At 43.9% G+C, this 24904-nt stretch overlaps 1 protein-coding gene across 3 annotated transcripts in view; it reads left to right on the top strand.

The window, feature by feature from the left end:
* The window catches only part of MEAF6 (MYST/Esa1 associated factor 6), a 28262-nt gene extending 6759 nt beyond the window's left edge, over positions 1 to 21503 (top strand). The window contains exons 5-8 of one of the 3 annotated variants that reach the window (XR_003970867.1): positions 14047 to 14239; positions 18618 to 18675; positions 19299 to 19332; positions 19918 to 21503. Coding sequence is in view for 2 of the 3 variants with exons in the window: in XM_030325471.1 (XP_030181331.1) it covers positions 14047 to 14239; positions 18483 to 18512; positions 19299 to 19332; positions 19918 to 19926 (266 nt within the window). In the remaining variant the exon portion in view is untranslated. Of the gene's footprint in view, positions 1 to 14046; positions 14240 to 18482; positions 18513 to 18617; positions 18676 to 19298; positions 19333 to 19917 lie in introns of all 3 variants that reach the window. The other 2 variants (XM_030325471.1, XM_030325472.1) reach the window with 2 other exon arrangements.
* The last annotated feature ends 3401 nt before the right edge of the window (positions 21504 to 24904 follow it).

Here is a 24904-nt window from a genome sequence, read left to right as displayed (position 1 = left end):
GCAGAGAGAGAGGGAGACACAGAATCGGAAACAGGCTCCAGGCTCTGAGCCATCAGCCCAGAGCCTGACGCGGGGCTCGAACTCACGGACCTCGAGATCGTGACCTGGCTGAAGTCGGACGCTTAACCGACTGTGCCACCCAGGCGCCCCTGGTCAGAGCCCCTTTAAAGTAGTTCTGCTGTGTTCCGTCTCACCACCTGTCATTACCGTTTCCTCCTGCTAGCTATTTATTTATTTATTTATTTATTTATTTATTTATTTATTTATTTATTTTCTTAAATCTTTTTCACATTTATTTATTTTTGAGAGACAGAGTGAGACAAAGTGAGAGTGGGGGAGGGGCAGAGAGAGAGGGGGACACAGAATCTGAAGCAGGCTCCAGGCTCCGAGCTGTCGGCACAGGGCCTGACAGAATGCGGGCCCACAGAATGCGAGATCTCAAGAATGCTTGATCGTGACCTGAGCTGCAGTCGGACGCTCAACTGACTGGGCCACCCAGGCGCCCCCCTGCTATTTCTTTAAAAAAAAACTTTTTTTTCATGTTTATTTTTTTTAAGAGAGAGAGAGAGAGAGACCGAGAGACAGAGCTCAAGTGGGGGAGGGGCGGGGAGAGAGGGAGACACAGAGTCCAAAGCAGGCTCCAGGCTCCGAGCTGTCAGCACAGAGCCTGACGCGGGGCTCGAACTCATGAACCACGAGATCATAACCTGAGCCAAAGTTGGACACCTAACTGACTGAGCCACTGAGCACCCCTACTCCTGCTATTTCTTAAGAGTCTATTTCCATCTTGATTCTCTACAGTCAACTACAGTGTGTCTAAGTATGAATTTTTTAATTATCTGGCTTGGGTTTCGTTGAACTTCTTGTAGCTGTAGCTTGGTATTTTTCATCAGTTCTGGAAAATTCCCAGTATTCTTCAGATGATGCATTTGCTGCATGCTGTCTCCCCTCTCCTCTCCCACTCTACTTAACTGTATGTTAAACTTTCTCATTTTATCCTACATGGTCTTTTATTAGCTCCTCCGTGTCTTCTGTCTTTGTCTCTGGGCCGCCTGCCAGTTTACTAATTCTCCTTTCACTTGAGTCTGACTTGCTGTTAAACCTTTCCTTGATTTTTTTTTTTAATGTTTATTTATTTTTGAGACAATGCAACAGAGTGCAAGCAGCAAGGGGCAGACAGAGGGAGACACAGAATCTGAAGCGGGCTCCAGGCTCCGAGCTGTCAGCCCAGAGCCCGACGCGGGGCTTGAACCCATGATCCGTGAGATCATGACCTGAGCCGAAGTCGGATGCTTAACTGACTGAGCCACTCAGGCGCCCCAACCTTTCCTTGATTTTTAAATTTTTTATTACATTTTTAATTTCCAAAATTCCACTTAATTATTTCTAAAATCTGCTATGTAATTTTTCAGTAGTTTTCCCTGCAATTATTTTTAAACTTGTCTTTTGTTTCTTTAAGCAGAGTAAGTAAGCCTGCTTGTTGTACAAGATTCTGTTTTTAATTCTGTACATTCTGTGTTTAATGTGTAATTCTGTGGGGGCGCCTGGGTGGCTCAGTCCGTTGAACGTTTGACTCTTGATTTTGGCTCAGGTCATGATCCCAGGGTCGTGGGATCGAGCCCCACATTGGGCTTTGCACTGAGTGTAGAGCATGCATAAGATTCTCTGTCTCTCCCCCTTCCGCCCCTGCCCCACTTGTGCACGTGCATATTCTCTCTCAAAAATAAAACAATAATAACAATTTCAATCTGTGAAGTCTTTTTTAAAATTTTATTTTAATGTTTATTTATTTTTGAGAGAGAGAGAGAGAGACAGAGAGACAGAGACAGTGCAAGCAGGGGAGGGGCAGAGAGAGAGGGAGACACAGAATCTGAAGCAGGCTCCCGGCTCTTGGCTGTCAGCACAGAGCCCAATGCAGGGCTCGAACTCACGGTCCGTGAGATCATGACCTGAGCCAAAGTCGGACTTTTAACCAGCTGAGTCACGTAGCTTCCCCAACCTGTGAAGTCTTTAAAGACCTGTTTCTGTTGTAGTTTGCTTCCAAAGTCTAATTTCCCTGTGTGCTTATCTTTGACGGTGTACCGCTCACTGTAACTTAAACTATTTGTTGAGTAATTTGAGAGTGAGGGGGCGCCTGGGTGGCGCAGTCGGTTAAGCGTCCGACTTCAGCCAGGTCACGATCTCGCGGTCTGTGAGTTCGAGCCCCGTGTCAGGCTCTGGGCTGATGGCTCAGAGCCTGGAGCCTGCCTCCGATTCTGTGTCTCCCTCTCTCTCTGCCCCTCCCCTGTTAATGCTCTGTCTCTCTCTGTCCCCAAAATAAATAAACGTTGAAAAAAAAAAATTTGAGAGTGAGGATGAAGTTGTTATCTTCCAAAGATTTTGTGTTTTCTTCTGATGGGTGGCTGGATCATTTTTTTTTTTTTTTTTTTAATTTTTTTTTTTTTTCCAACGTTTATTTATTTTTGGGACAGAGAGAGACAGAGCATGAACGGGGGAGGGGCAGAGAGAGAGGGAGACACAGAATTGGAAACAGGCTCCAGGCTCTGAGCCATCAGCCCAGAGCCCAATGCGGGGCTCGAACTCCTGGACCGCGAGATCGTGACCTGGCTGAAGTCGGACGCTTAACCGACTGCGCCACCCAGGCGCCCCTGGATCACTTTAAACCAAGTTGAAGGTCCCTGAAAGAGCCAGGTGATTCAAACCAAGCTTTCGTTCCACGAGGGGAATGGTCTCCTTTGCCTTTTGCACTTCTTCCTTTGCATAGAAGCTCTCCAGTGTCTCCAGATTTCTGTATAACAGATCTTGTGGAATGACTCCTGTGTTCTTGTTTTTTGATGGTGATGAACTGAACATTTTTTCTGTCTTAGATTTTGAATTGCACATTCTTAGATCTCAAGGATTTTGGAGTTTTGTACTTTTGGCATTTTGTTTCCACACCATTCTGAAAATTTTCTTTCAAAATGCATTACTTTTGGGCTTCCTGGGTGACTCGGTTGGTTAAGCATCTGACTCGTGATTTCTGCTTAGGTCACGATCTCACAGTTTGTGAGATCAATCCCCACACTGGGCTCTGCGCTGGCATCAAGGAGCCTGCTTGGGAATTTCTCTTTCTGCCCCTCCCCCTCTTGTGTTGTCTCTCTCTCTCTCTCTCTCTCTCTCTCTCTCTCTCAAAATAAATAAACGTTTAAAAAAAAATGCATTCCTGTGGGGCGCCTGGGTGGCTCAGTTGTTTAAGCATCCGACTTTGGTTCAGGTCATGATCTTGTGGTTTGTGAGTTCTAATCCCGTGTCAGGCTCTGTGCTGACAGCTCAGAGCCTGGAGCCTGCTTCAGGTTCTGTGTCTTCTGCTTTCTCTGCCCCTACCCCGCTTGCACTCTCTCTCAAAAAAAAATAAAGAAAGAAACATTAAAAATAATAATAATAAAAAAATGCATTACTTTCTGCTTCCTTTGGCCTACCTACCCAAACTAGGATGATAGAGTGGATTAGCATGGTTCCCAAGGGGAATTTTAGGCAAATTAGCGAGGCGTTGTGTGTTTTTGTAAAAAGAATAAAGTAAAAGACAAGCAGGCAGATTTTATCCAGTTTCCTTTAAAGGATCAGCATAGTTGATACTGTTTTATCAGACTCTTCTGAAGCTTTCATCAAACCACATCTCCCCTGAGTGTTCTCATCATTCCAGTGGATAAGTAAAGGGCCGCATGAAGCATTATTTTGGGTATCTTTCTTGCCTCCTTTAAAGTTTTTGTGCTGAAAAGAAGTTTGTGCCTAGCACTATTCAGTAGGTGGTGGTGGTGTTGTTTTAATAAGTAAAGTGTCTCATTCGTAGGCTTATTACACTTAATCAAAATCTGGCATTTTTTTTTTTTTTTTTTTTTTTTTTTTTTTTTGAGAGAGAGTGAGCAGGGGCAGAGAGAGAGAGAGAGAGAGAGAGAGAGAGAGAGAGAAAGAATCTCAAGCAGGGCTCCACGCTTAGCACAGAGCCTGAGGTGGGCCTCGATCCCACAACCCTGGGCTCATGACCTGAGCTGAAATCAAGAGTCATCTAGATGCTCAATCGACTGAGCCACCCAGGCACCCCCAAATCTGGCATTCTTTACTCTAAAAACGAGTTGCCTTCTTCTGTGTCGGGGAGAAGCAAACAGGTGTCTTTTCTTGGTGACAGCACCACAGGGTTGCCTGACTGCTGCTGTACTTCGGGGTGCTCTAACCCAGCCCTTTTGGACTCACTCCTCCCCTGCTTCCGGGAGCCCAAAAAAGACCATGATTCTTACTCTGTGGTTGCACTTTGTGTTTTAGCGGTGTTCAATCTAGTCTCCCTGGCTACGGTCCCTATTATAAACCATTTGTAGCCTGATAATCCTAAAACATGGGTTTATACAGAGAACTCAGTAAACATTCACTGTTCAGTGTCACTTCTCTATTTACAAATGGCTCGATGACTTCTCCTTATGTCCTGGTAACAACTATTTTATGGCAAATTGTCTACTGTGTTAGAATTTGACTTGCCTATTTATGGATCTCAAGGATATTGAGATTGGAACACTTATTGTGTTCCAGACACTATGCAAACCCTTGCATTATCTCATTTATTCTTTAAAGCTACTTCTTGGGGATAAGTACAGATTATAGACTCCTTGAAAGTAGGGAACCTTGCTGGAACTCCAGTGTCTAGTCCAATGCCTTGTCCATAAGAGATACTCAGTATAGAGAAGCGTCCTATGTTATAGATGGAGGAACAGGGTCTGAAAGATTCAGCAACAAGTCACTATCTTAACCATCACCTCATACTGTCTCCCTAGATCAGATCCCTAAATCTGACACTCATGGCTCTTTTTTTTTTTCTTTTTTTAGGTTTATTTACTTATTTTGTGTGAGAGAGAGAGAGGCAGAGACAGAACCCCAAGCAGGCTCTGTGCTGTCAGTGCAGAGCCCAGTGTGGGGCTTGAACTCATGAACCATGAGATCATACGTAACCTGAGCCAGAACCGAGAGTTGGGTACTTAACCGACTGAGCCACCCAGGCGTCCCCCAGTCACGGCTCTTAACCTGTCTTTCCATTTCTCCTCTCATTTCTCAAGGGTCTGCTCAAGAGATACTTGATTCATTTGTCCAAAATGTACCTTATGTTTCCTCACCTCTGCACTTTTGCTTGTGCTATTTTTTGTACCTATTTTGGCTTCTCATTTTCCAAGGCCCAGTTTAAATTCCACCCCCACAGTGAAGCTTTCCCTGAACAATCCACTCTTTCTTCTCTGGCTCCCATGATACTTAATATCCAGATCAGTCCTTCGGGACATCTGTTACTCCCTGGGATGTTACCTCTTCAGAGAGGTAACACAGGTGGATTCTCCATTCATAGGGCTTTGATTTGATTTTCACTCTTTTGTATGTGTTTCCACACAGGTACTTATAGAATATGACCAACTGATCCATTTACCCAGTACTCCCGTAGCAACTGGTCCAAAATGAGTAAACAGTTGTTTTGCCCGTTAATCTCTCTTTTTTTAGACAGAGCTTCACTTCTTTTTTTTTTTTTTTTAAGTTTATTTTATTATTTATTTTGAGAGTGAAAGAGTGAGTTCAGGGGAGAGGCAGAGAGAGAGAGGAGAGAGAGAGAGACTCCCAAGCAGACTCTGCACTCACAGTGCAAAGCCCAGTGTGGGGCTCGAACCTACGAACCGTGAGATCATGACCTCAGCCATAAATAAGAGTCCGACGCTTAACTGACTGAGCCACCCAGGCGCCCCTATTAATGTCTTTTAATAGAATTGCAACATTGGCCAAATTTGCTCTAACTTGCCATTCTTTCTTGTCTCCCGCTTTTTGAGATAATCTTTCTCTCCCTGTGCCCAGCCCCTACTCAGTTAGTCCTGTGCTCCTTCTGTCATCCAGCCGTGAGCCAAAGCTTTTATGACCTCGTGGCCCAGCAACCCATTCCTGCCCTGGCCAGCACCTTTGCCATTTGCAGTTTGAGAGATGGCATTTTTTTTTTTTTCAACGTTTATTTATTTTTGGGACAGAGAGAGACAGAGCATGAACGGGGGAGGGGCAGAGAGAGAGGGAGACACAGAATTGGAAACAGGCTCCAGGCTCTGAGCCATCAGCCCAGAGCCTGACGCGGGGCTCGAACTCACGGACCGCGAGATCGTGACCTGGCTGAAGTCGGACGCTCAACCGACTGCGCCACCCAGGCGCCCCGAGAGATGGCATTTTTTACCTAAATAAAAATAGGACTGGCTCTGGAAGAAGAAGTCTGTCCTAATCATCTTTCTCCATTTTAAACTCATCTTTGTAGATTTCGTTAGATTTTTTTTTTTTAATTTTTTTTTTCAACGTTTATTTATTTTTGGGACAGAGAGAGACAGAGCATGAACGGGGGAGGGGCAGAGAGAGAGGGAGACACAGAATTGGAAACAGGCTCCAGGCTCCGAGCCATCAGCCCAGAGCCCGACGCGGGGCTCGAACTCCCGGACCGCGAGATCGTGACCTGGCTGAAGTCGGACGCTTAACCGACTGCGCCACCCAGGCGCCCCAGATTTTTTTTTTTAATTAGAAAAGTAATATATTCAACGTTTATTTATTTTTGGGACAGAGAGAGACAGAGCATGAACGGGGGAGGGGCAGAGAGAGAGGGAGACACAGAATCGGAAACAGGCTCCAGGCTCTGAGCCATCAGCCCAGAGCCTGACGCGGGGCTTGAACTCACGGACCGCAAGATCGTGACCTGGCTGAAGTCGGACGCTTAACCGACTGCGCCACCCAGGCGCCCCGAAAAGTAATATATTCAGATTGTACTAAGTCAAACTGTTTAGAGGTGAATATGAAACAGGTTAATTACCTCATGCTCTACTTCACCCCCAACTTTCTGAGGTAATCAACGTTAACAGCTTAACACTATTCCTAACACATCTGGGACACACACACACACACACACACACACACACACACACACACACAGATGCAGACTCACAGGGTTGGGGATTTTTTTTTTTAACTTGGAATTTTAACTATGTACATAAAGAGGATTTTTTTTTTAAAAGAAAAAATTGGCTCTCCCAGTGCATATTACCTGCTTTTTCCCTTAGCACATGCACTTCTGCAGGTTGAGTGTGCATAGAGCGAAACGGTAGAGTCGTGATGAAGAGCGTGGGCTTTGGAGCCAAACTGTCTTTGAGTGTGAATTCCGAATCTTCACCTTACGAGCTGTGTGACCTTGGGCAGGTTTCTTAACCTCTAGCCTCAATTCCCGTCTCTGTCAAATGGTCATCTTGGTTGTAGAGGTTTCTGTGAAGGTTGTAGATGTGATATATTTGAAGTGCGGAGGGAGTGCCTGGGTGGCTTGGTTAAGCGTCCCAATTCTCGATGTCGGCTCAGGTCATGATCTCACAGTCTGTGAGATTGAGCCCCATGTCAGACTCTGTGCTGACTCTTGTGGAGCCTGCTTGGGATTCTCTCTCTCTTTTCTCTGCCCCTCCCCACCCCCTGCTTGCTGTCTCTCTCAAAAATAAATAAATAAAGATTTAAAAAAATTTTTTTAAGTGTATAGAACAGTGCCTGGCTTCTAGTAGGGACTGTGTTAGCTATTGTTATAATCTCACCATTCTTTTTATTTATTATTATTATTATTATTATTATTACTTTAATGTTTATTTATTTTGAAGGAGAGAGAGAGCATGAGCAGGGGAGGGGCAGAGAGAGAGGGAGACAGAGAATCTGAAGACAGAGAATCTAGACTGTCAGCACAGAGCCCAACGCGGGGCTCGAACTCACGAACCATGAGATCATGACCTGAGCTGAAACCAAGAGTCCGATACTTAATTGACTGAGCCACCCAGGCAACCCTCACATTCTTTTTAAAAGCTGAAAAATACCAGGTACCTCCTCTGTGGGTGAGAATTCATATTGTCTCCATTTTCCCCCGCTAAACAAGGTTGCAGTAAACTTCCTTGTCTGCTTGCTTTTTTGTAATGGACTTTATTTCTACAGGCTAGTGCCCCAAAAGTGGCACTACTGTGTCAAAGGGTGATTTTCATGATATAGCACAGTTACTTTCTGTGGTGTGATGGGAAATATATATTTGGTGTTTGTCCCCTGTTCTGGCACACAGCTCCTAAAAGCCTTGGAATCTCCAGAGCGATAAGAATGACTAGCAGGTGGGGTGCCTGGGTGGCTCAATACGTTGAACATCCGACTTTTAATTTTGGCTCAGGTCGTGATCTCTCAGTTCATGGGATTGAGCCCCGAGTTGGGCTCTGTGCTGACAGCAGAGTCAGCTGGGGATTCTCTGTCTCCTTCCCCTTCTGTTCCTCTCCCACTTGCACATGTGTGCATGCATTCTCTCTCTCTCTCTCTCTCTCTCTCTCTCTCTGAAATAAATAAATTTTGAAAAAAAGAATGACTAGCATGCAAAAGAAATGTTTTTTAATGTTTATTTATTTATTTTTGAGAGAGAGACAGAGACAGAGCAGGGGAGGGGCAGGGAGAGAAACAGAGGTTCTGAAGTGGGCTCTGCACTGTTAGTGGAGAGCCTGATGTGGGGCTTGAACTCACAAAACTGTGAGATCGTGACCTGAGTTGAAGTTGGACACTTAACCGACGGAGCCACCCAGGTGCCCCCAAGAGAAATTTCTGTATGGCAATGAAGATGACTGATGGCTGGGGGCCCCTAGAGAGCTCCAGGATGGGGGCTTAGAACTTTAAGTTCTACCCCCAAACCTCTGAGAGAGGGGAAAGGAGAGGGGCTAGAGACTGAGTGAATCACCAGTGGCCAATGACTTAATTAATCACGACTGCGTAATGAAATCTCCATTAAACCCCTAAACGGTGGAGCTTTTCTTGGTGAATGGCAGGGTGGTAGGCCCAGAGAAGGCGTGGGTACCTTGCCCCGTGCGTCTCTTCCATTTCGCTGCTCCGGAGCTGTACCCCGTATAATAGACAACGTTAACAGTAAATAAATCACGTTCCTGAGTTTGTTTGGCTATTGTAGCAAATTATGGAAGCTGAGGGAAGGGGTTTAGGGTACCCCTGATTTATAGCCAGTTGGTCAGAAGTATGGGAGGCCTGGGAGTTGGGACTGGTGTTTGAAGTGGGGCACTCTTGTGGGATTGAGCCCTTAAGCTGTGGGTCTGCCCTAACTCTGGTAGTTAGTGTCAGAATGGAATCCAGTTGTTGGTGTCTGGAGAATCGGGGAATGGGATTTTGGTTTTGGAAAACACCCTAGACTTTCCAAAAAGAGTGTCACCATTTGCATTCCTAAAGGCATAGCTTGGGAAGGCCTGTTGTAGATACTATTGGGTAAAACTACGTGGAAAATGAGTACTTTATTTTATTTTATTTTTTTTAATTTACATCCAAGTTAGTTAGCATATAGTGTAACAATGATTTCAGGAGTAGATTCCTTAATGCCTCTTACTCATTTAGCCCATCCCCCCTCCCACAACCCCTCCAGTAACCTCTGTTTGTTCTCCATATTTAAGAGTCTCTTCTGTTTTGCCCCCTCCCTGTTTTTATATTATTTTTGCTTCCCTTCCCTTCTGTTCATCTGTTCTGTGTCTTAAAGTCCTCATGAGTGAAGTCATGATATTTGTCTTTCTCTGACTAATCTCACTTAGCATAATACCCTCTAGTTCCATCCACATAGTTGCAAATGACAAGATTTCATTCTTTTTGATTGCCGAGTAATACTCCATCGTGTGTGTATATATATATATATATATATATATATATATATACCACATCTTCTTTATCCATTCATCCGTTGGTGGATATTTGGGCTCTTTCCATCCTTTGGCTATTGTTGATAGTGCTGCTGGAAACATGGGGGTACATGTGTCCCTTTGAAACAGCACACCTGTATCCCGTGGATAAATGCCTAGTAGTGCAATTGCTGCGTCATAGGATAGTTCTATTTTTAATTTTTTGAGGAACCTCCATACTGTTTCCAGAGTGGCTGCACCAGCTTGCATTCCCACCAACAATGCAAAAGAGGTCCTCTTTCTCCGCATCCTTGCCCACATCTGTTGTTGCCCGAGTTGTTAACGTTAGCCATTCTGACAGGTGTGAGGTGGTATCTCATTGTGGTTTTGGTTTGTATTTCCCTGATGATGAGTGATGTTGAGCATCTTTTCATGTGTCAGTTGGCCATCTGGATGTCTTAAAAGTGAGTACTTTTCAACTCTTTATCAAAGTGAATTTTTGAATCTAGACCGATAAAAGACCGTAAAATGACAAACCCCTGTGTATCTAGCACATGGCCCCCAAATCATCAGAACACGGGCAGCGCCGTGTTCACACCCCCCGTACTCTCACTTCCACCCCCTGTGTTATATTGAAAATCCTAAACATCATACTATTTTTCTTGTATACATGTTTCATGGAGTTTTTTTTTAATTGTTGTAAGAACACTAAAAATGGGTTCCACAGATTTTTTTTTTTTTTTTTTAAGTAGGCTCAACGCCTAACTTGGGACTTGAACTCCAGACCTGAGAGTAAGAGTCACGTGCTCTACCAGCTGAGCCACACAGATTTTTAAGTGCCCGATACAGTATTGTTAACTACTGGTACAGTGTTGTACGGCAGATCTCTTAGAGATTCTTCGTGTTGTCTGGCTGAAACTTTCCGCTTGCCATTTCTCCTTCCCCCTGGAGGCTGCCAACATCCTGCTCTCTGCTTCTGAGTCTATTTTAGACCCCTCACCGGAATCGAATCATGCGGTGTTTGCCCTCCTGGGACTGGTTTACTTCAGTTAGCACGACGTCCTCCTAATTCATCAGCCTTGCAGCATATGTCAGGGTTTCCTTCTTTGTCTTAAGGCCAAATAATATATTCCGCTATAGGTATATACCACATTTTCTTTATCCGTTCATCTGTTGATGGACCTGAAGGTTGTTTCTACACCTTGGGTAATGTGAATGAATGCTGCAGTCGACTTGGGAGTGCAGGTGTCTCTTCAAAGTCCTGATTTCAGTTCTTTTGGTTAAGTGCCCAGAGGTAGGATTGCTGGATGATATGGTAGTTCTCTGTAAACGATAGGCTCTTAACACTATAACCACACCAAGGAAAACAAACAAGCAAACCCACAACAGAACGTGTATTAGTATTATGTTTCTTTTAATGCTGAATAATATTGCATTGTGTGGCTGTACCACATTTTATTTATGCGTTCATCAGTTAATGGTCGCTTGGCTACTGTTGAGTAACACTGCCATGAATATCCATGACAAGTTTTGTGTGAGCCTGTTTTCGTTCACACGGGACTTGTGGGACTGCCAAACTTTCCAATGTGGCTGCACCATTTTCTCTTCCCATCAGCAGTGTATGAGGGTTCCAGTTTCTCCACATCCTCACCAACACTCGTTATTGTTTATCTTCCTAGTATCTCTGTGGTTTTCATTTACACTTTCCTAATGGCTCATGACGTTGAGCATCTTTCCACGTGTTATTGACCACTGTGTATCTTCTTCTGACAAATGTGTGCAGATCCTTTGCCGATTTTTTAATTTGGCTTTTTCTCTTTTCATTAGTGGGTTCTAAGAGTTCTTATATATATTCTGGATATGAGGCCTCATCAGATTTGGTATATGTGCTTGGCTGAAGAGCCAACGGGGCGAAGCTACCAACTGCGGGACGGTGACTGAATGCCTCCAAATCCAGTGCGGAGAGCCTCTTGTCCTGGGAAACAGGGTGCAGCCAGAAAGGGGCTGCTCCCTCGCCCGTCACACGATATATGTTCATGGAGAGCCTAGAGCTAAGCCATTTGTAGACAGCCCATTTGTGGGTTGGGGTTTCGTTCCCGGCAGAGCACCTCCCTTGCTGCAATCTACTGAAAGTCAGCCCTCGGCATAAGGGTTTGTAAACAGAAGTAGAAACAAACAAAAAAAAAAGGTCTTATCACATATATGAATCGCAAATATTTCTCCCGTTCTGTGAATTGGTTTTTTTTTTACTTTCTTCAAATATTGCTTGCAGCTCAAGAGTTGTATATAATAAAACAGTATAGTTCAATTTACATTTTTTTTCCTTGTTATGCTTCCTTTTGCGGTCCTATCTGAGAAACCATTTATTTGCCTAATCAAATGAGTTCTGAGAGTTTTAGTTTTTAGCCCTTACTTACATTTAGGCCTGTGATACATTTTGAGTTAATTTTCGTGTTTGGTGTGAGACAGGGCTCCAACTTCATTCTTTCCTTCGTGGACATCCACTTGTCCCAGCATTATTTATCAGAAAGACGACGCTTTCTTCATTGAATTGTCTTGTCGCCCATGAAAATCATTGGACTGTAAATGTAAAAATGTTTGTAACTGGACTTTGAATTCTTTTGATCTGTAGGTCTCTTCTTATGCCAGTGCCCCCACAGTCGTGGTTCCTGCAGTTTGAAGTTTGTTTGCTAATTTTTACATGAAATGGGTTTCCCTGAACCTTAGAAGCACAGTTCACCAGCACGCTTTCTCTGGCTTCCTGGTTGTAGGGCTCCCTCTTCTGTTGCTCTCATGAAGTGTTCAGAAGTAGGGTTTCATGATTTCTGAGATCTGGTTCCATTTCTCCCTTCTGCTCTTTTGGGACCATCCCTTTCTTTTCTTCTTTTACCCATGGCCTACTCAATTTGAAATCCTTCCCAACAGTTTATAATACAAAGGTATAAAAAGAAGAAAACTGGGGTCTGGCTCTGCTATCCACAAGACTCCTCTTGACAGTTTTTACAAATGGATAGTGTACAAAAAATTTTAAAAAATTTAGGGGCGCCTGAGTGGCTCAGTTGGTTGAGCATCTGACTTCAGCTCAGGTCATGATCTCACGGTTTGTGGGTTCGAGCCCCACATCGGGCTCTGTGCTGACAGCTCAGAGCCTGGAGTCTGCTTTGGATTCTGTGTCTCCCTCTCTCTATGCCCCTTCCCACTTGCGCTCTGTCTGTGTGTGTCTCTCTCTCAAAAATAAATAAACATTAAAAAAAATAATAAAAAATTTAAAACAAGAAAACGTGTACATACTTAGGGTCCTTCAATAGTTGAGTAAAGTGAAAGTATTCTTCCGTCCTCATCTATTAAGGTCAAGAAATTCCTTTCAGGAAAAACCTAGGTATACATTTGCCAGAGTATATACAATTATTCTTAAAAGTATTTATTTATGGGGCACCCGGGTGGCTCAGTTGGGTAGATGTCTGACTCTTGATTTTGACTCAGGTCTTGATCTCACAGTTTGTCAGTTCGAGCCCTATATTGGGCTCTGTGCTGACAGCATGGAGCCTGCTTGGGATTTCTCTCTCCCTCTCTCTCTGTCGCATGTGTGTGTGCGCGGTCTCTCTAAATAAATAAATAAATAAATAAATAAATAAACAAACAAACAAACAAATAAATAAATGTTTTAAAGAGCATTTGTTTATGCAGAATGTTTTTTAATTTTTTATTTAATATATAAAGGATGTTTTAAAATTGGGAATATGTGTCAGCTGAAGAATATTACCACTTTATTTCTTTATAAAGTTATTTATTTTGAGAGAGAGACGTAGCTGGGGAGGGAGAGGGAGGGAGGGAGAAAGAATCCTTAGCAGGCTCCGCACTGTCAGCGCGGAGCCTGATACCAGAACCTGATGAGATCATGACCTGAGCTGAAACCAAGAGTCGGAGGCCTAACCGGCTGAGCCGCCCAGGCATCCCATGCCCCCTTTCTTGATAGACAGGATTTCTGTACAGTTTGGGGAAGGAACCCAGGCTTCTTGTATAATTATTAATCCCATTCGTGGATTCTGTGTTTAAATAACTCCTGGTTGTATGGTCCCACCTCCCAGCAGTGCTTAGAAAGGCTGCTTTTGGTTACGGTGTCTCAGAGGACTTCTAGTTCAGGAACACTGGTAACTCTGATGCCTTGAGGGTACATACCTTTTCTGTCTGCAAGTATTTTCCTGTCAGGTAAAATGCCTGGTCCTTGAGGATAGGAAATAGTCTCTTTTTCTGTGTATTAGTGCTTCGAGACATGTCTCCTGGCTGCCGGACAGACTGCCTGAGGAATGCTGACCTTGCTTCTGGGACCTGTGTTTATTCCCTCCAGGGGAGCCGGGAAGCGGGACGGAAAGTGATACTTCTCCAGACTTCCACAATCAGGAAAATGAGCCCAGCCAGGAGGACCCTGAGGATCTGGATGGATCTGTGCAGGGAGTGAAGCCTCAGAAGGCTGCTTCTTCTACTTCCTCAGGGAGTCATCACAGCAGCCATAAAAAACGAAAGAATAAAAACCGGCACAGGTCAGTGGCAGGGGCCTCCCCTCCCCGCCCGCCCCTGCCCCCCTGCCCCCCCCCCACCCCCCCAACCCCTCCGGCCTCCGTGACCATTGCTGTTAAGGGTCTGTACCAGAGTGAGAATTCTTTGGGATTGGTGCCCTCTTTGTGTTGCAGATGGGGAGAGATTGCTTTGATCCAAATGAAATAGAAGTTTTCTCCAGTGGAGGAATTGGTGGGCATTTAGAGTAACCATGAAGGAAGACATCCTTCCCACTGTTCTAGTGTAGAAGAATGGCATTCTAGGAAAACTTTGTTTAATGCGGTGAATTTGGAATCCTTTTAGAAGGGCAAAAGGGGAAGTAGAAATGGAATGTGTGTAATAGTCTTTGGAAAATGCCACGAGTACATGTCGGGAAGCTGGAAAAGTGGAGAAAGTCTTCTGCTCTTAATCCTGGTCCCTGCCTACAGTTATTCGCTTGTGGATGGAGAGAGCTGATCTGACATGCCTTTTTTCTCTTTAAATACAAGTTTTTTGATTGCTTGTGATTTGTTACATATCTCTCTAATATGCTGATTTCAGATATCAGAGAGGAGTAGTATAAAGTCTGTAAGATATGAGAGTGCCTTTCTAGATAATGTATGTCCACTGTGTATGTGGGGTGGGGGTTGTCTTTTGGTTTAGGTATCCACAGGCTGGCTTTTGTCCTGCTCCTCTTGGGAGCCTGCATATATGTGTGTGTGTGGATGTATACATAGATAGATAGATAGATAGATAGATGTGTGTGTATGTATATATATATATATATATATATATATACATATATACACACATATATATGTATGTATATATACGTATGTATGTATATATGTATGTATATACATATATGTACATATATATGTATGTATATATATATACACACACACACACATACATATATATGTGTGTGTGTGTGTGTGTGTATATATATTTAATGTTTTTATTTATTTTTGAGAGACAGAGACAGAGTACGAGTAGGGGAAGAGCAGAGAGAGAGGAAGACACAGAATCTGAAGCAGCTCCAGGCTCTGAGCTGTCAGCACAGAGCCCGACTCAGGGCTGGAACTCATGGGATCATGACCTGAAGGGAAGTGGACCGCTTAACTGGCTGAGCCACCCAGGCGCCCCAGGAGGCTGCACATTGAGAGGAAAGGGGAAGGGCAAGGAGGGCGGAGCTCCCTGTGCTCCAGTGTGCTTCTGGGCTGGCTTGTTCCACAGACGTGTAGGATGTTCCTTCACACGCACCCAAGGCATTCACGTTGTTAGCTTCGTGGTTATGGCACATGGGGATAATGTAGAATGAACTTAAACTGGTTTAAGCCTCCTAGGCATCAATAGATTCTTTAATTCTTTTAAAAATTTTTCTTGTCAATGGTGGTGGTGGTTTTTAGACTGCAGAAATAGTATTTCCTCCAAATGGTGACTCAAGACTGCTGCTCAGCACTTTCCTGCAAACCAAAAATCACTATGTCAATCTCGTAACTGCAGTAACAAATAGCAAAAATTGCTTATCTTTTTTTGTGTGTAGGTTATAGGCTATATAATCACTGTGGTAGGACTAATGCTAACTGATCACAAACAGTAGCAGGGAACCATGATCTTTTTTTTCTTTTTTTTAAGAGAGCACGTGAGTGGGGGAGGGGTGGAACAAGGGGCAGGGGGAGAGAGAGTGAGAATCTTAAGCAGGCTCCACACTCAGTGCAGAGCCTGATGCGGGGTGTGATCCCATGTCCCTGGGATCATGACCTGAGCAGAAATCAAGAGTCAGGCGTTCAACCAACTGAGCCACCCGGGCCGCCCCTCACCCCCCGAACGATGCTCAAAATATTTTTTTAAATTGTCGAGATAATTGTCATGCTCTGTGTTGCTTTTACTAAATTTACTCCAGTGTCATTTTAAAGTAATTACTCTTTTCCTATTTCACAGTGTCCTGAGTAGGGGGAACATTCCTTGAAAGTTTCTGGATGTTTCTTCCATTTGTGGTACAGTAGATAGCTACTGTTTATTATAGGTAATCCTTCCCTTTGAAAAAAAAATTTTTTTTAATGTTTTATTTATTTTTGAGACAGAGAGAGACAGAGCATGAGCAGGGGAGGGGCAGAGAGAGAGGGAGACACAGAATCCGAAGCAGGCTCCAGGCTCCGAGCCAACAGCCCAGAGCCTAACGCGGGGCTTGAACTCATGAACCGTGAGATCATGACCTGAGCCGAAGTCGGATGCTTAACCGACTGGTGCCCCAATCCTTCCCTTTTTTTAATGCCGTGATCAGCTGACCGATAAAAGGGAATTAATCATGAACTTAACTTTCCTCCTGCAGGCTTCTAGTACTAGTAGATTTCCATAGAAACAGCATTTCTTCCTGCCATTTTTATAAATACTAGGATTTATAAAGATCTTCGATGTTAGTTATTGCTTTCACAAATGACATTTTCTGTCTGGAAAGCTGGAGCCTTTTGTCACCCCCTGGTGTGGTATCTGGCCGGCCTCCTCCCTTTGGCTGTAGGCGCTTACCTGCCCCAAGGGAGAAGAGTGGAGCTGATTTGCCTTCTTTCTGTGTAAACAGGTTCAGTGCACTGCAGTGGCATCTCAGTGGCCAGTTAAAGTTCTCAGATTTCTGCCATCTTTGGTCAGGAAGTGTCCAGACCCCTTGCCCCCTTGCCCCCTGACTGATGTCTCTCCTAGTGGGCACAGGGCTGGGGCTGGAGTGCTTTTTGTTTGTACACATTTGAACGTTTGCACCCCGAACGGTACTTGTATCTCCCCCGCAATGTGCCACCCCCCCCCCCACCTATTTAGATGAAGTCAGTTGTAAATTATTTCAGCAAATGCCTGAGTACCCACTGTGTGCCAGGCCCTATTTATTGCTGAGTAAAGCAAAGTGGAAATAAATATGGAACTTGAGCAAAAAGGAATAACTTTTGGATTTGTCCTCCTTAGGAATATGAACGTTTATCAAATAATGTTTAGCATTCACAGATGATCACCCTGTTCTGAATTCTTATATTTTACAGGGTATCTGAACAATAAGTCCCAGCGGCTGTAAGGAAGAAAGTTGCAATAATAACTTACAGCTGTTCTTACAGGTCTTTACTAATATACAAAACCCTAGAATTCTTCCAGATAGCTTGCGAAGTTTTCATTAGGTGGGTGCAGTCTACTTTAATTTGCGAACAAAATTAAGTTAGGCCGAGAGTTAGGTTGTTGATAGTTCCTGGTTGGTACACCGTGTACCCTTTCCCAGATGCCGTAAGTGACACGGTTGCATAAGGGATACTGAAGTTATGTTTTCTTCCAGCTTCACTCTTGCAAACATGGGCTAGGAGGAAAATACAGCATTTTGCATATTGTTCCAGCACCTACCTACGGTGTAAAAGGTGTTACAACAGCCAAGGAGCCGGTGTCATGCTCAGGGTTCATGTTTGCCTTGGAGGTCTGCCTGGACTGTGGTCTGTTAGCAGCGATGGCCTACACAGCCTCCTCCCCTTCACCATTCCCTTGCAGATCCCCGAGGCTTGGGGGCTTGGGGAGATCGGCTCTCCTTTGTTTTAGTAGGGGGGGCCGTCGGTTTGGGTGTTCGAAGTCCTGGCCCTGACAGGAACAGTTAGCTGTCATCGCCAGTTCAGGGGCAAAGTGACTTGCCTCTGCAGTTTCTGGAGCAGGCCTAGCACTGAGGTGATTCGTTTGACCCTGGGCCTCTAGGATGAATGCTGTAGAAAGAGGACCGTGTTCCCCAGACATGCCTCCAACATAGAACTTGAGTTCAAAGTTGCAAAATGCTTTCTTTTTAAAAATGTATGATGTTTTTATCTCTTATGTTGGTCAAAGTATATTGTGCTGAATTGTTAGTACTGTCTTCGAAGCACCTTTTTCATTGTATGACTAAACCCTTCTTTCTCTATTTCTTCTAATGCCCTATTTATATTCTTCATGACAATTAAATATTTTACAAGTTCTAACTCTGAGTCTGGCAGCTAATAGAGGGCCTGCAGTGACCTCGTTTCCTAATGAAATAACTTTTCCTTTCATAGTCTGCTCTGATACAAAATCCAGGAGGGAAGGGACTCTCCCAACCACAAAATCTTGGGTGCTTTGATGTTTGAAACTTTATCGCTTAAGATTCTGAAAGCTGATTTTGTTTCTACAAATCTTGCTAGGGTGGCTAATCGACTAATTTATTCAATTAGTATATTAATTTCTATTGCTTTCTTCCTTTCAAATGCTGCCCCTCAGCCCGTCTGGCATGTTTGATTATGACTTTGAGTAAGTTTGATTTGAATTAGTATTTGTGCTGTGTTGTTTAGTGTGTAGAGACCGATATGCCTTTTTGAGACCTTTCTAACCCATAGTTTATCTGTTCAATTGTAGGTATGTATATTAGGTTAGGCTGGGAAGTTTTTTTTAAAAACAGAAAAACGTGATGGAGGTAACATTTTATTTAATAACTTAAGCAAAATTAAGTAAACTTCACTCTTATGCATTTTAATTTCTTTAAAAGTAGATAACCTTTACTTTTAATTCACATTTAAATTGATTTTCTGGCTTTGCTTCGTAAGGAGATTAATAGTTTAAGATCTTGATATTTTGCTTTGGAAAGACTTAAAAATTGAAATTTGTTTAATTTCTTTTGTGTTTCCTGTCCAGAAATACAAACTCCTAGTCTCTTTCCTGTTCTTAATCATTATGTGTCTCAGTGATTATCAGTGATAGAGTTACAGAGCTAACACATTAACGTAGAGCATGCCCTCTTAATCCAATCTCTTTAACGCCTAGTTCTGAATAGTTTTAAAATGATACGGCTTTCGTAACTGCTGTATATTTCTTTTTGTCATCTAAGTCTGCCTTGCGGCAAGAGTATCTGCTTATGTTTTTAAATACTTGCTCAATAATATCTGGGTAAACAACTAAATGTGACATAGTCTAATGAAGAATGTGGATTTTACTTAACCAAATAGTCTTTGTTATAGCTTGTGCCCTATGCAGTAGCTGATTCCTGGCCCCTTTTTCTGTAAATTAAAATGCAAATATCTTTTATCTTTTCTATCACAGGATTGATCTGAAGTTAAACAAAAAACCACGAGCTGTAAGTATCAGCCAGACCATTTCAGAGAGACTGGTGATTTTGTAGATGATTAGAACCATGTGTTTGTCCTCAGAGCCCGAGTGCTCCCGCATGAGCGCGCTCGCTCTCTCTCTCTCTCTCTCTCTCTCTCTCTCTCTCTCTGTCTCTTGTCTCTCTTGTCTCTCTCGGGTTGCAGCTCTCATTTTGAAGGCCGGGGTGTCCATTTGGGTACACTTCAACTTGTAGGTGTTACTTTCTTTTGTATTTTGGGTAGAGAAAGGGGTCACACATTTTTCCTGAAGAAAAAGTCCCTTTGATTAAAGAATGAATTACTACTAGGATTTTTTTTTTTTTTCTTTCTTTCTCTGATTGGTGAGCTCAGGGGGCCTGATAAGGGCAGCATTGATGTTTCGGTCCCTCTCTGGACTTGGAAGACAGGCCATTTTCAGATGTGAAGTGTTGTCTGTTACATTTGAAGTAGAATATTTGGCTACAGAGCAACCCCCTAGCAGGGTTCTTTATGGGTGAGGTTTTTTTTTTTTTCCCCCTAGGTTCAAACTGATGTTCTACTGAGAGTAAGTTGGGACTTTGTTTTTCTCTCTTTAGGACTATTAGAAGACTCATTAGTGCAGAAGCTTCCAGGCTATAGAGCCCTGCTTCCCTCCTCCGACCTCACAAAGATAAATATCCCTCACCTGAGCGTGCGGCCACCCACCTCTGCTTTCCCAGACCCAGTGCCTGTGACTCTGAATAGTTTATTCTGAACCGTGGTGACAAGTCATTTCTGTAAGACCACATTGGATCATTTACTTTGTGTCATTTTTGGTAACAGAACAGCAAGAAGACCAAGACGTGGTTACAATTCCAGCAAGTTGCTAACTGTGCGTTTTTCCCTTCTTGGAATGAGTGTCTCCCCCCCCCCCCCCCCCCCCCCCCCCCCGCAAACTGGCTGGCACCAGCTTCTTCGTCTGTGATACCCATTGAGACATGTTCTCCGGTTTTGTTTTATGCCGAAAGTAGAACATAGGTCACATTTCAGAGGGAGGCTGTAAATATCTGGCATTTTCCTATTTTGTTTGTGTTTTATTATTTTTCTATTGTTTTTACCATCTTCTTTTCTTTTGGGACTTTTTGTAATGCCGTTGTACAGCTCATACCTTCCTGCTGGCATATCTGATCGTCCGCTTCGCGCAGTTGCCACTATTTTTAACAGAGAATGATCTGGTTTACCGTAAATAAGATGGGAAACGCGGCTCTGTGTTTTTGTTTTTTTTTTTGCAGGGGAAAGGTAAAGAGTGTTTATTTAATAATTACCTATCTTAAATCTTTCTGCGTTGGAAGCAGTTTCATGTTCAAGGAACAGGAAAAGCTGAAAGACCTAAGTTTAAATCAATCCTTTTAAAATATTTTTATTCTTTTATATAAATAAAATTTCACAGGTGTTGACTTCTCATGCTTTACTTTTAAACCTGAGATTGTTTTTTCACTTATTTTATTTATTCATATCATGCCTGATGGAAATTTCTTTCATTCTCCATTTTTCTCTCTTTGCTGGTATCTGCCTGATTAAACGTTGCTCTAAAAATCATTAAGGCATATGGAAAGGCTCTCAGTTGCACCCAAAGCCAGTAACGTATGGAGTTCTTGAGCAGAGTGAAAGATAGGATCCGCGAGAGCCAGCGATGCCCGGCAGACCCCCTTCCTCACCGGGCCGGCCGGGCTGAGGATCTTGCCGATTTGTTGAACTGTCACCTGCCTCTTGAGTGGTGCTCTACCTCGGCTGCTCACTGGAATCACCTGGAGAGCTTAAAGACCTACCGATGCCTGGGCCCTCCCCCCACCAGAGACTCTAACTGGGGTACAGTCTAGTTTTGGGGATTTCCTTCCAAAGAGTTCCTGGGATTCTGATAAGAAGCCAGGTTGCGAACCACTGCATTAGGAGTGTTTGATTGAAATCCTATGTTGCGAATCATTCTGTGGGATAAGATTTGGGGCCCCACCTTTCCTTTGATGCTGTTTAGTCATAGTCCTTGATTTATGCCCATATCTTTGTTAGAAAAAATATGTTCCATTGTGATAATATTGGTAGAGCTGAATACGGATGGCATCTGTTATCAGAATGAGTCTACCTTGTCGGATGTGCAAACGCTTTCAGTCTTGTTCTCAAATAAACTTTTTTTTTTTTTTTTTGACTCTGTGGCTAATTAGATGTCTTTGGCTATGTCTTTGGTAAGAGGACTCCGGTGTCTGCATTTTTAAGAAAATAGTTTCTTATATTTAGATTGTTAAAAAGAAAGAAACAACTGTAAAACTGAAAACGATGGGAACCAGAAGCTTTCTCTGTCCTTCTTTGTCAGTTTTTCCCTTTCCTGGAAGAGAGGAGTGGGGGTTCCTACAGTTTCCATGATCCCAAGGAAAAGCACAGAACAAACCTGAAAATATTTCTGACTCTCTGACATTTGCTGGAGATCTAGTCGGATTGAGCTTAAAAAGATGTATTATTTAAAAGCATACTTGGGGCGCCTGGGTGGCCCAGTCGGTTAGGCCTCCGGCTTCGGCTCAGGTCATGATCTCACAGTTTGTGGGTTCGAGCCCCGCATCAGGCTCTGTGCTGACAGCTCGGAGCCTGGAGCCTGCTTCGGATTCTGTGCCTCCCTAACCCTCCACTCGCCCTCTCTCTCTTTCTCTCAAAAATAAGTCAACAGTTAAAATTAAAAAAAAATAATAAGTAAATAAATAAAAGCATACCCCTTTATGTGAATACACATGTGTGTGTATAATCATGGTTAGAAGTAGGCTGCTTGCTTTATACTTCTTTTCTCTATAAAGTTTTAATCATTGATTAGGGGACCTGCCAGTTGTCCTGAAAGCTGGCCACAGACCGAAGATATTTACATCCCGAGAGACTGCTTGTGTCTTTAGATTGGGGAGGTTTAGGAAAGAAACCCAAGAGATCCCACTTACCGTGCTTGTGATGTTTGTAACTTTGCTTATTGACTAAGTTTGTCCACAAACATCCACTGGGCCGATGACCTCGGAACCGGAACAGCTGCCAGGAGCCCTGAGAGGGGCTTCCTTCCGGACAGGTCTTCACCGGGTTACTTGGGTTTGGAATGGTATTTTGCTTTAGGCCTTTAGCCTTCTCGTGTCCACATCGGGAAGAGATTGTCCTTCGCTCCTTTTGGTAGTTATGAGACATTTTAAAACACCCAGGCACTGGGTAGTTGTATTTTGTGTCTTCTCCTGGAAGGGAGGTGTCTGTACAGAGCTCCCTAGGGAGTCTCAAGTATGCTCTTCCAGGGGCTGAGGAAATAGTTTGTTGAAACTCAAAATGTTCTCGGGGAGCCTGGGTGGCTCAGTCGGTTGAGCGTCGGACTTCAGCTCAGGTCATGATCTCACAGTTCGTGAGTTCGAGCCCCATGTCGGGCTCTGTGCTGACAGCTTGGAGCCTGGAGCCTGCTTCAGATTCTGTGCCTCCCTCTCTCTCTGCCCCAACCCACTCGCATTCTGTCTCTTTCTTTCTCAAAAACAAATAAACGTTAAAAAAAATTAAAAAAAAAAAAAAAAAGAAAGAAGAAACTCAAAATGTTCTCAATAGCATCTGACCCTACAAAGTTGAAGATGGAGAGCAGGGACAACCCACCAAGTGAAAGATCGGAAGCTCTTCTGGGGGAGGGGCCGAGGGAAGCGCCGTAAGTTTGGATCCGGCCCGTACAAGCTGGGCATAGGTTTTTCAGAGCTGCTGTACGTGTCTTGGGTGCCTTTCCAGTGCTTGCACAAATTGAGCCTTGGGGTGCTCTAGAATACTCTGTTAAGTAGTCTATAGAGAGTATTGTTGATATCTCAACCTATGCGGTGAATAAGGGCATTGAAATAAATATTAAAATGGCCAAACTTTGAAAGGAGTAAATACGCTGTTTTGAAACGCGCTGTGACCTAGTTGTTGTGCTTTTATTCCTGACTGCTGTGCCCCTCAGCCTCACTCCAAATGACTGAGGCATTAATTACTACATGTAGAAGTTCACCTCTGAAGCCCGACTCCAGGGCCACTGCCCTGGCGCAGTGTGGAGAGAGAGAGAGCAAGCGGCCTTATGCTTCTTTGTACACAGTGACTTCTCCCAGATCGGTGGCCTCCTCAGTGCCCGGGGAAGGTGGTGTGCGTGGAAGACGCGGACAGAGTCGGAAGGAATTGGGAGTCTCATTCCTGTGTTAATGTAAATGTTCTCGTGTCTGAATTTTCTAAATGGGAAGCTTCATGATTTGAAACCGCTTTCACTTTGCTTCAAAAACTGCTTCTGCAGGGGCGCCTGGGTCGGCTCAGTCGGCTGGGCGGCTGACTTCAGCTCAGGTCGTGATCTCGGGGTTCGTTGGTTCGAGCCGCACGTCGGGCTCTGTGCTGACAGCTGGGAGCGGGGAGCCTGCTTCGGATCCTGTGTCTCCCTCTCTCTCCCCCCTCCCCCACTTGCACTCTTTCTCCCTCTCTCAAAAAGAAATAAAACGTTGAAAAAAGTTAAGAAAAAAGAAATTGCTTCTGCAGAGTGAAGGTTCTCATTGCTAAGACAGCCGGTGGTATGGATTTTGATCCCCACTTCAGCTCAGGGTGGTGGTCCCCAGGAAGGAGGGTATGGAGGATGGCTCATGGCAGGTGGGAAGAACATATCGGGCCTTCGATTTGTATCCATTTTCTGGCTCAGCCTGTTTTGGTTCTCTGAATGTGTTGTGATACAGTCTCTGTAAATACTCATTAGTACATGTAGATAATTCACAAATGTTCAGTTGAACCGCAAGCAGTCGCTGGCATTCAACCGTTTTGATCTTCAGAATGGGCAGTTGTCATGTTTTAACAACACGCACACGTTGTGCTCTAAGTGTTGACTGTTCGTGTACTAGAATAAACTTTAGAGGAACCCCCCCCCCCCCGCCCCGCCCCGGCCAAAATAACCCTCTTCAGATCCCCACCCCCACCCCCATAACTTACTTCTGTACCTTCCTCAGGCTTTAAAATATTTCATTTGAATAAGTAACACATGCAAACGACATACATTCAAATAGGGCTGGAGTAGGGTCAAGGAAGGAAAAAAGTCAGTCCACCTGTCCCTCAGCGACTAGTTGTCCTTCCCAGAGGCCGTTCATTGCGTGTCCTCCCAAAGGAGTTTATCCTCACGCACGCAAGTGGTTTTTACAAAAATGGTGGCGTACGTTTTTGATCTAGTAACCCAGCTTGGAAAGTGTTCTGTAAATGCAGCCGCCTCACTTCTGTCGGCTACTTCACATTCCTTTATATGCTTACACCAAAATTTATGTAACGGGTCTTCTGATGGCGTGAATGCTGTTTTCCCTCTTTGGCCATTTCGGGCAGTATCATGGCGCCTTAGCTTTGCAAATAGGATTCTTAGCAGTGGGATTGCTGAGCTGTAGAGAATGTACCAAGGGGTTAGAACACGGATCTCACTGTGATTTTTATCGCCCCAATCACTTTTGAAATGTGAATGCTTTGTTTTTCTCCCTTTCCTTATTCCTCCAGTTCCTGAGGATTTTTCTTGGGTTATTTGTTACCCATAGCAGTTGGAATTTTCTGGAGCTTCCCGTTTTG

This window comes from Lynx canadensis, chromosome C1 (assembly GCF_007474595.2).
Source record: "Lynx canadensis isolate LIC74 chromosome C1, mLynCan4.pri.v2, whole genome shotgun sequence".
In the NCBI taxonomy this organism is placed as follows: domain Eukaryota; kingdom Metazoa; phylum Chordata; class Mammalia; order Carnivora; family Felidae; genus Lynx; species Lynx canadensis.
The sequence above is the reverse complement of the archived record's forward strand: the minus strand, read 5'-3'. Positions and strand labels throughout refer to the sequence as shown.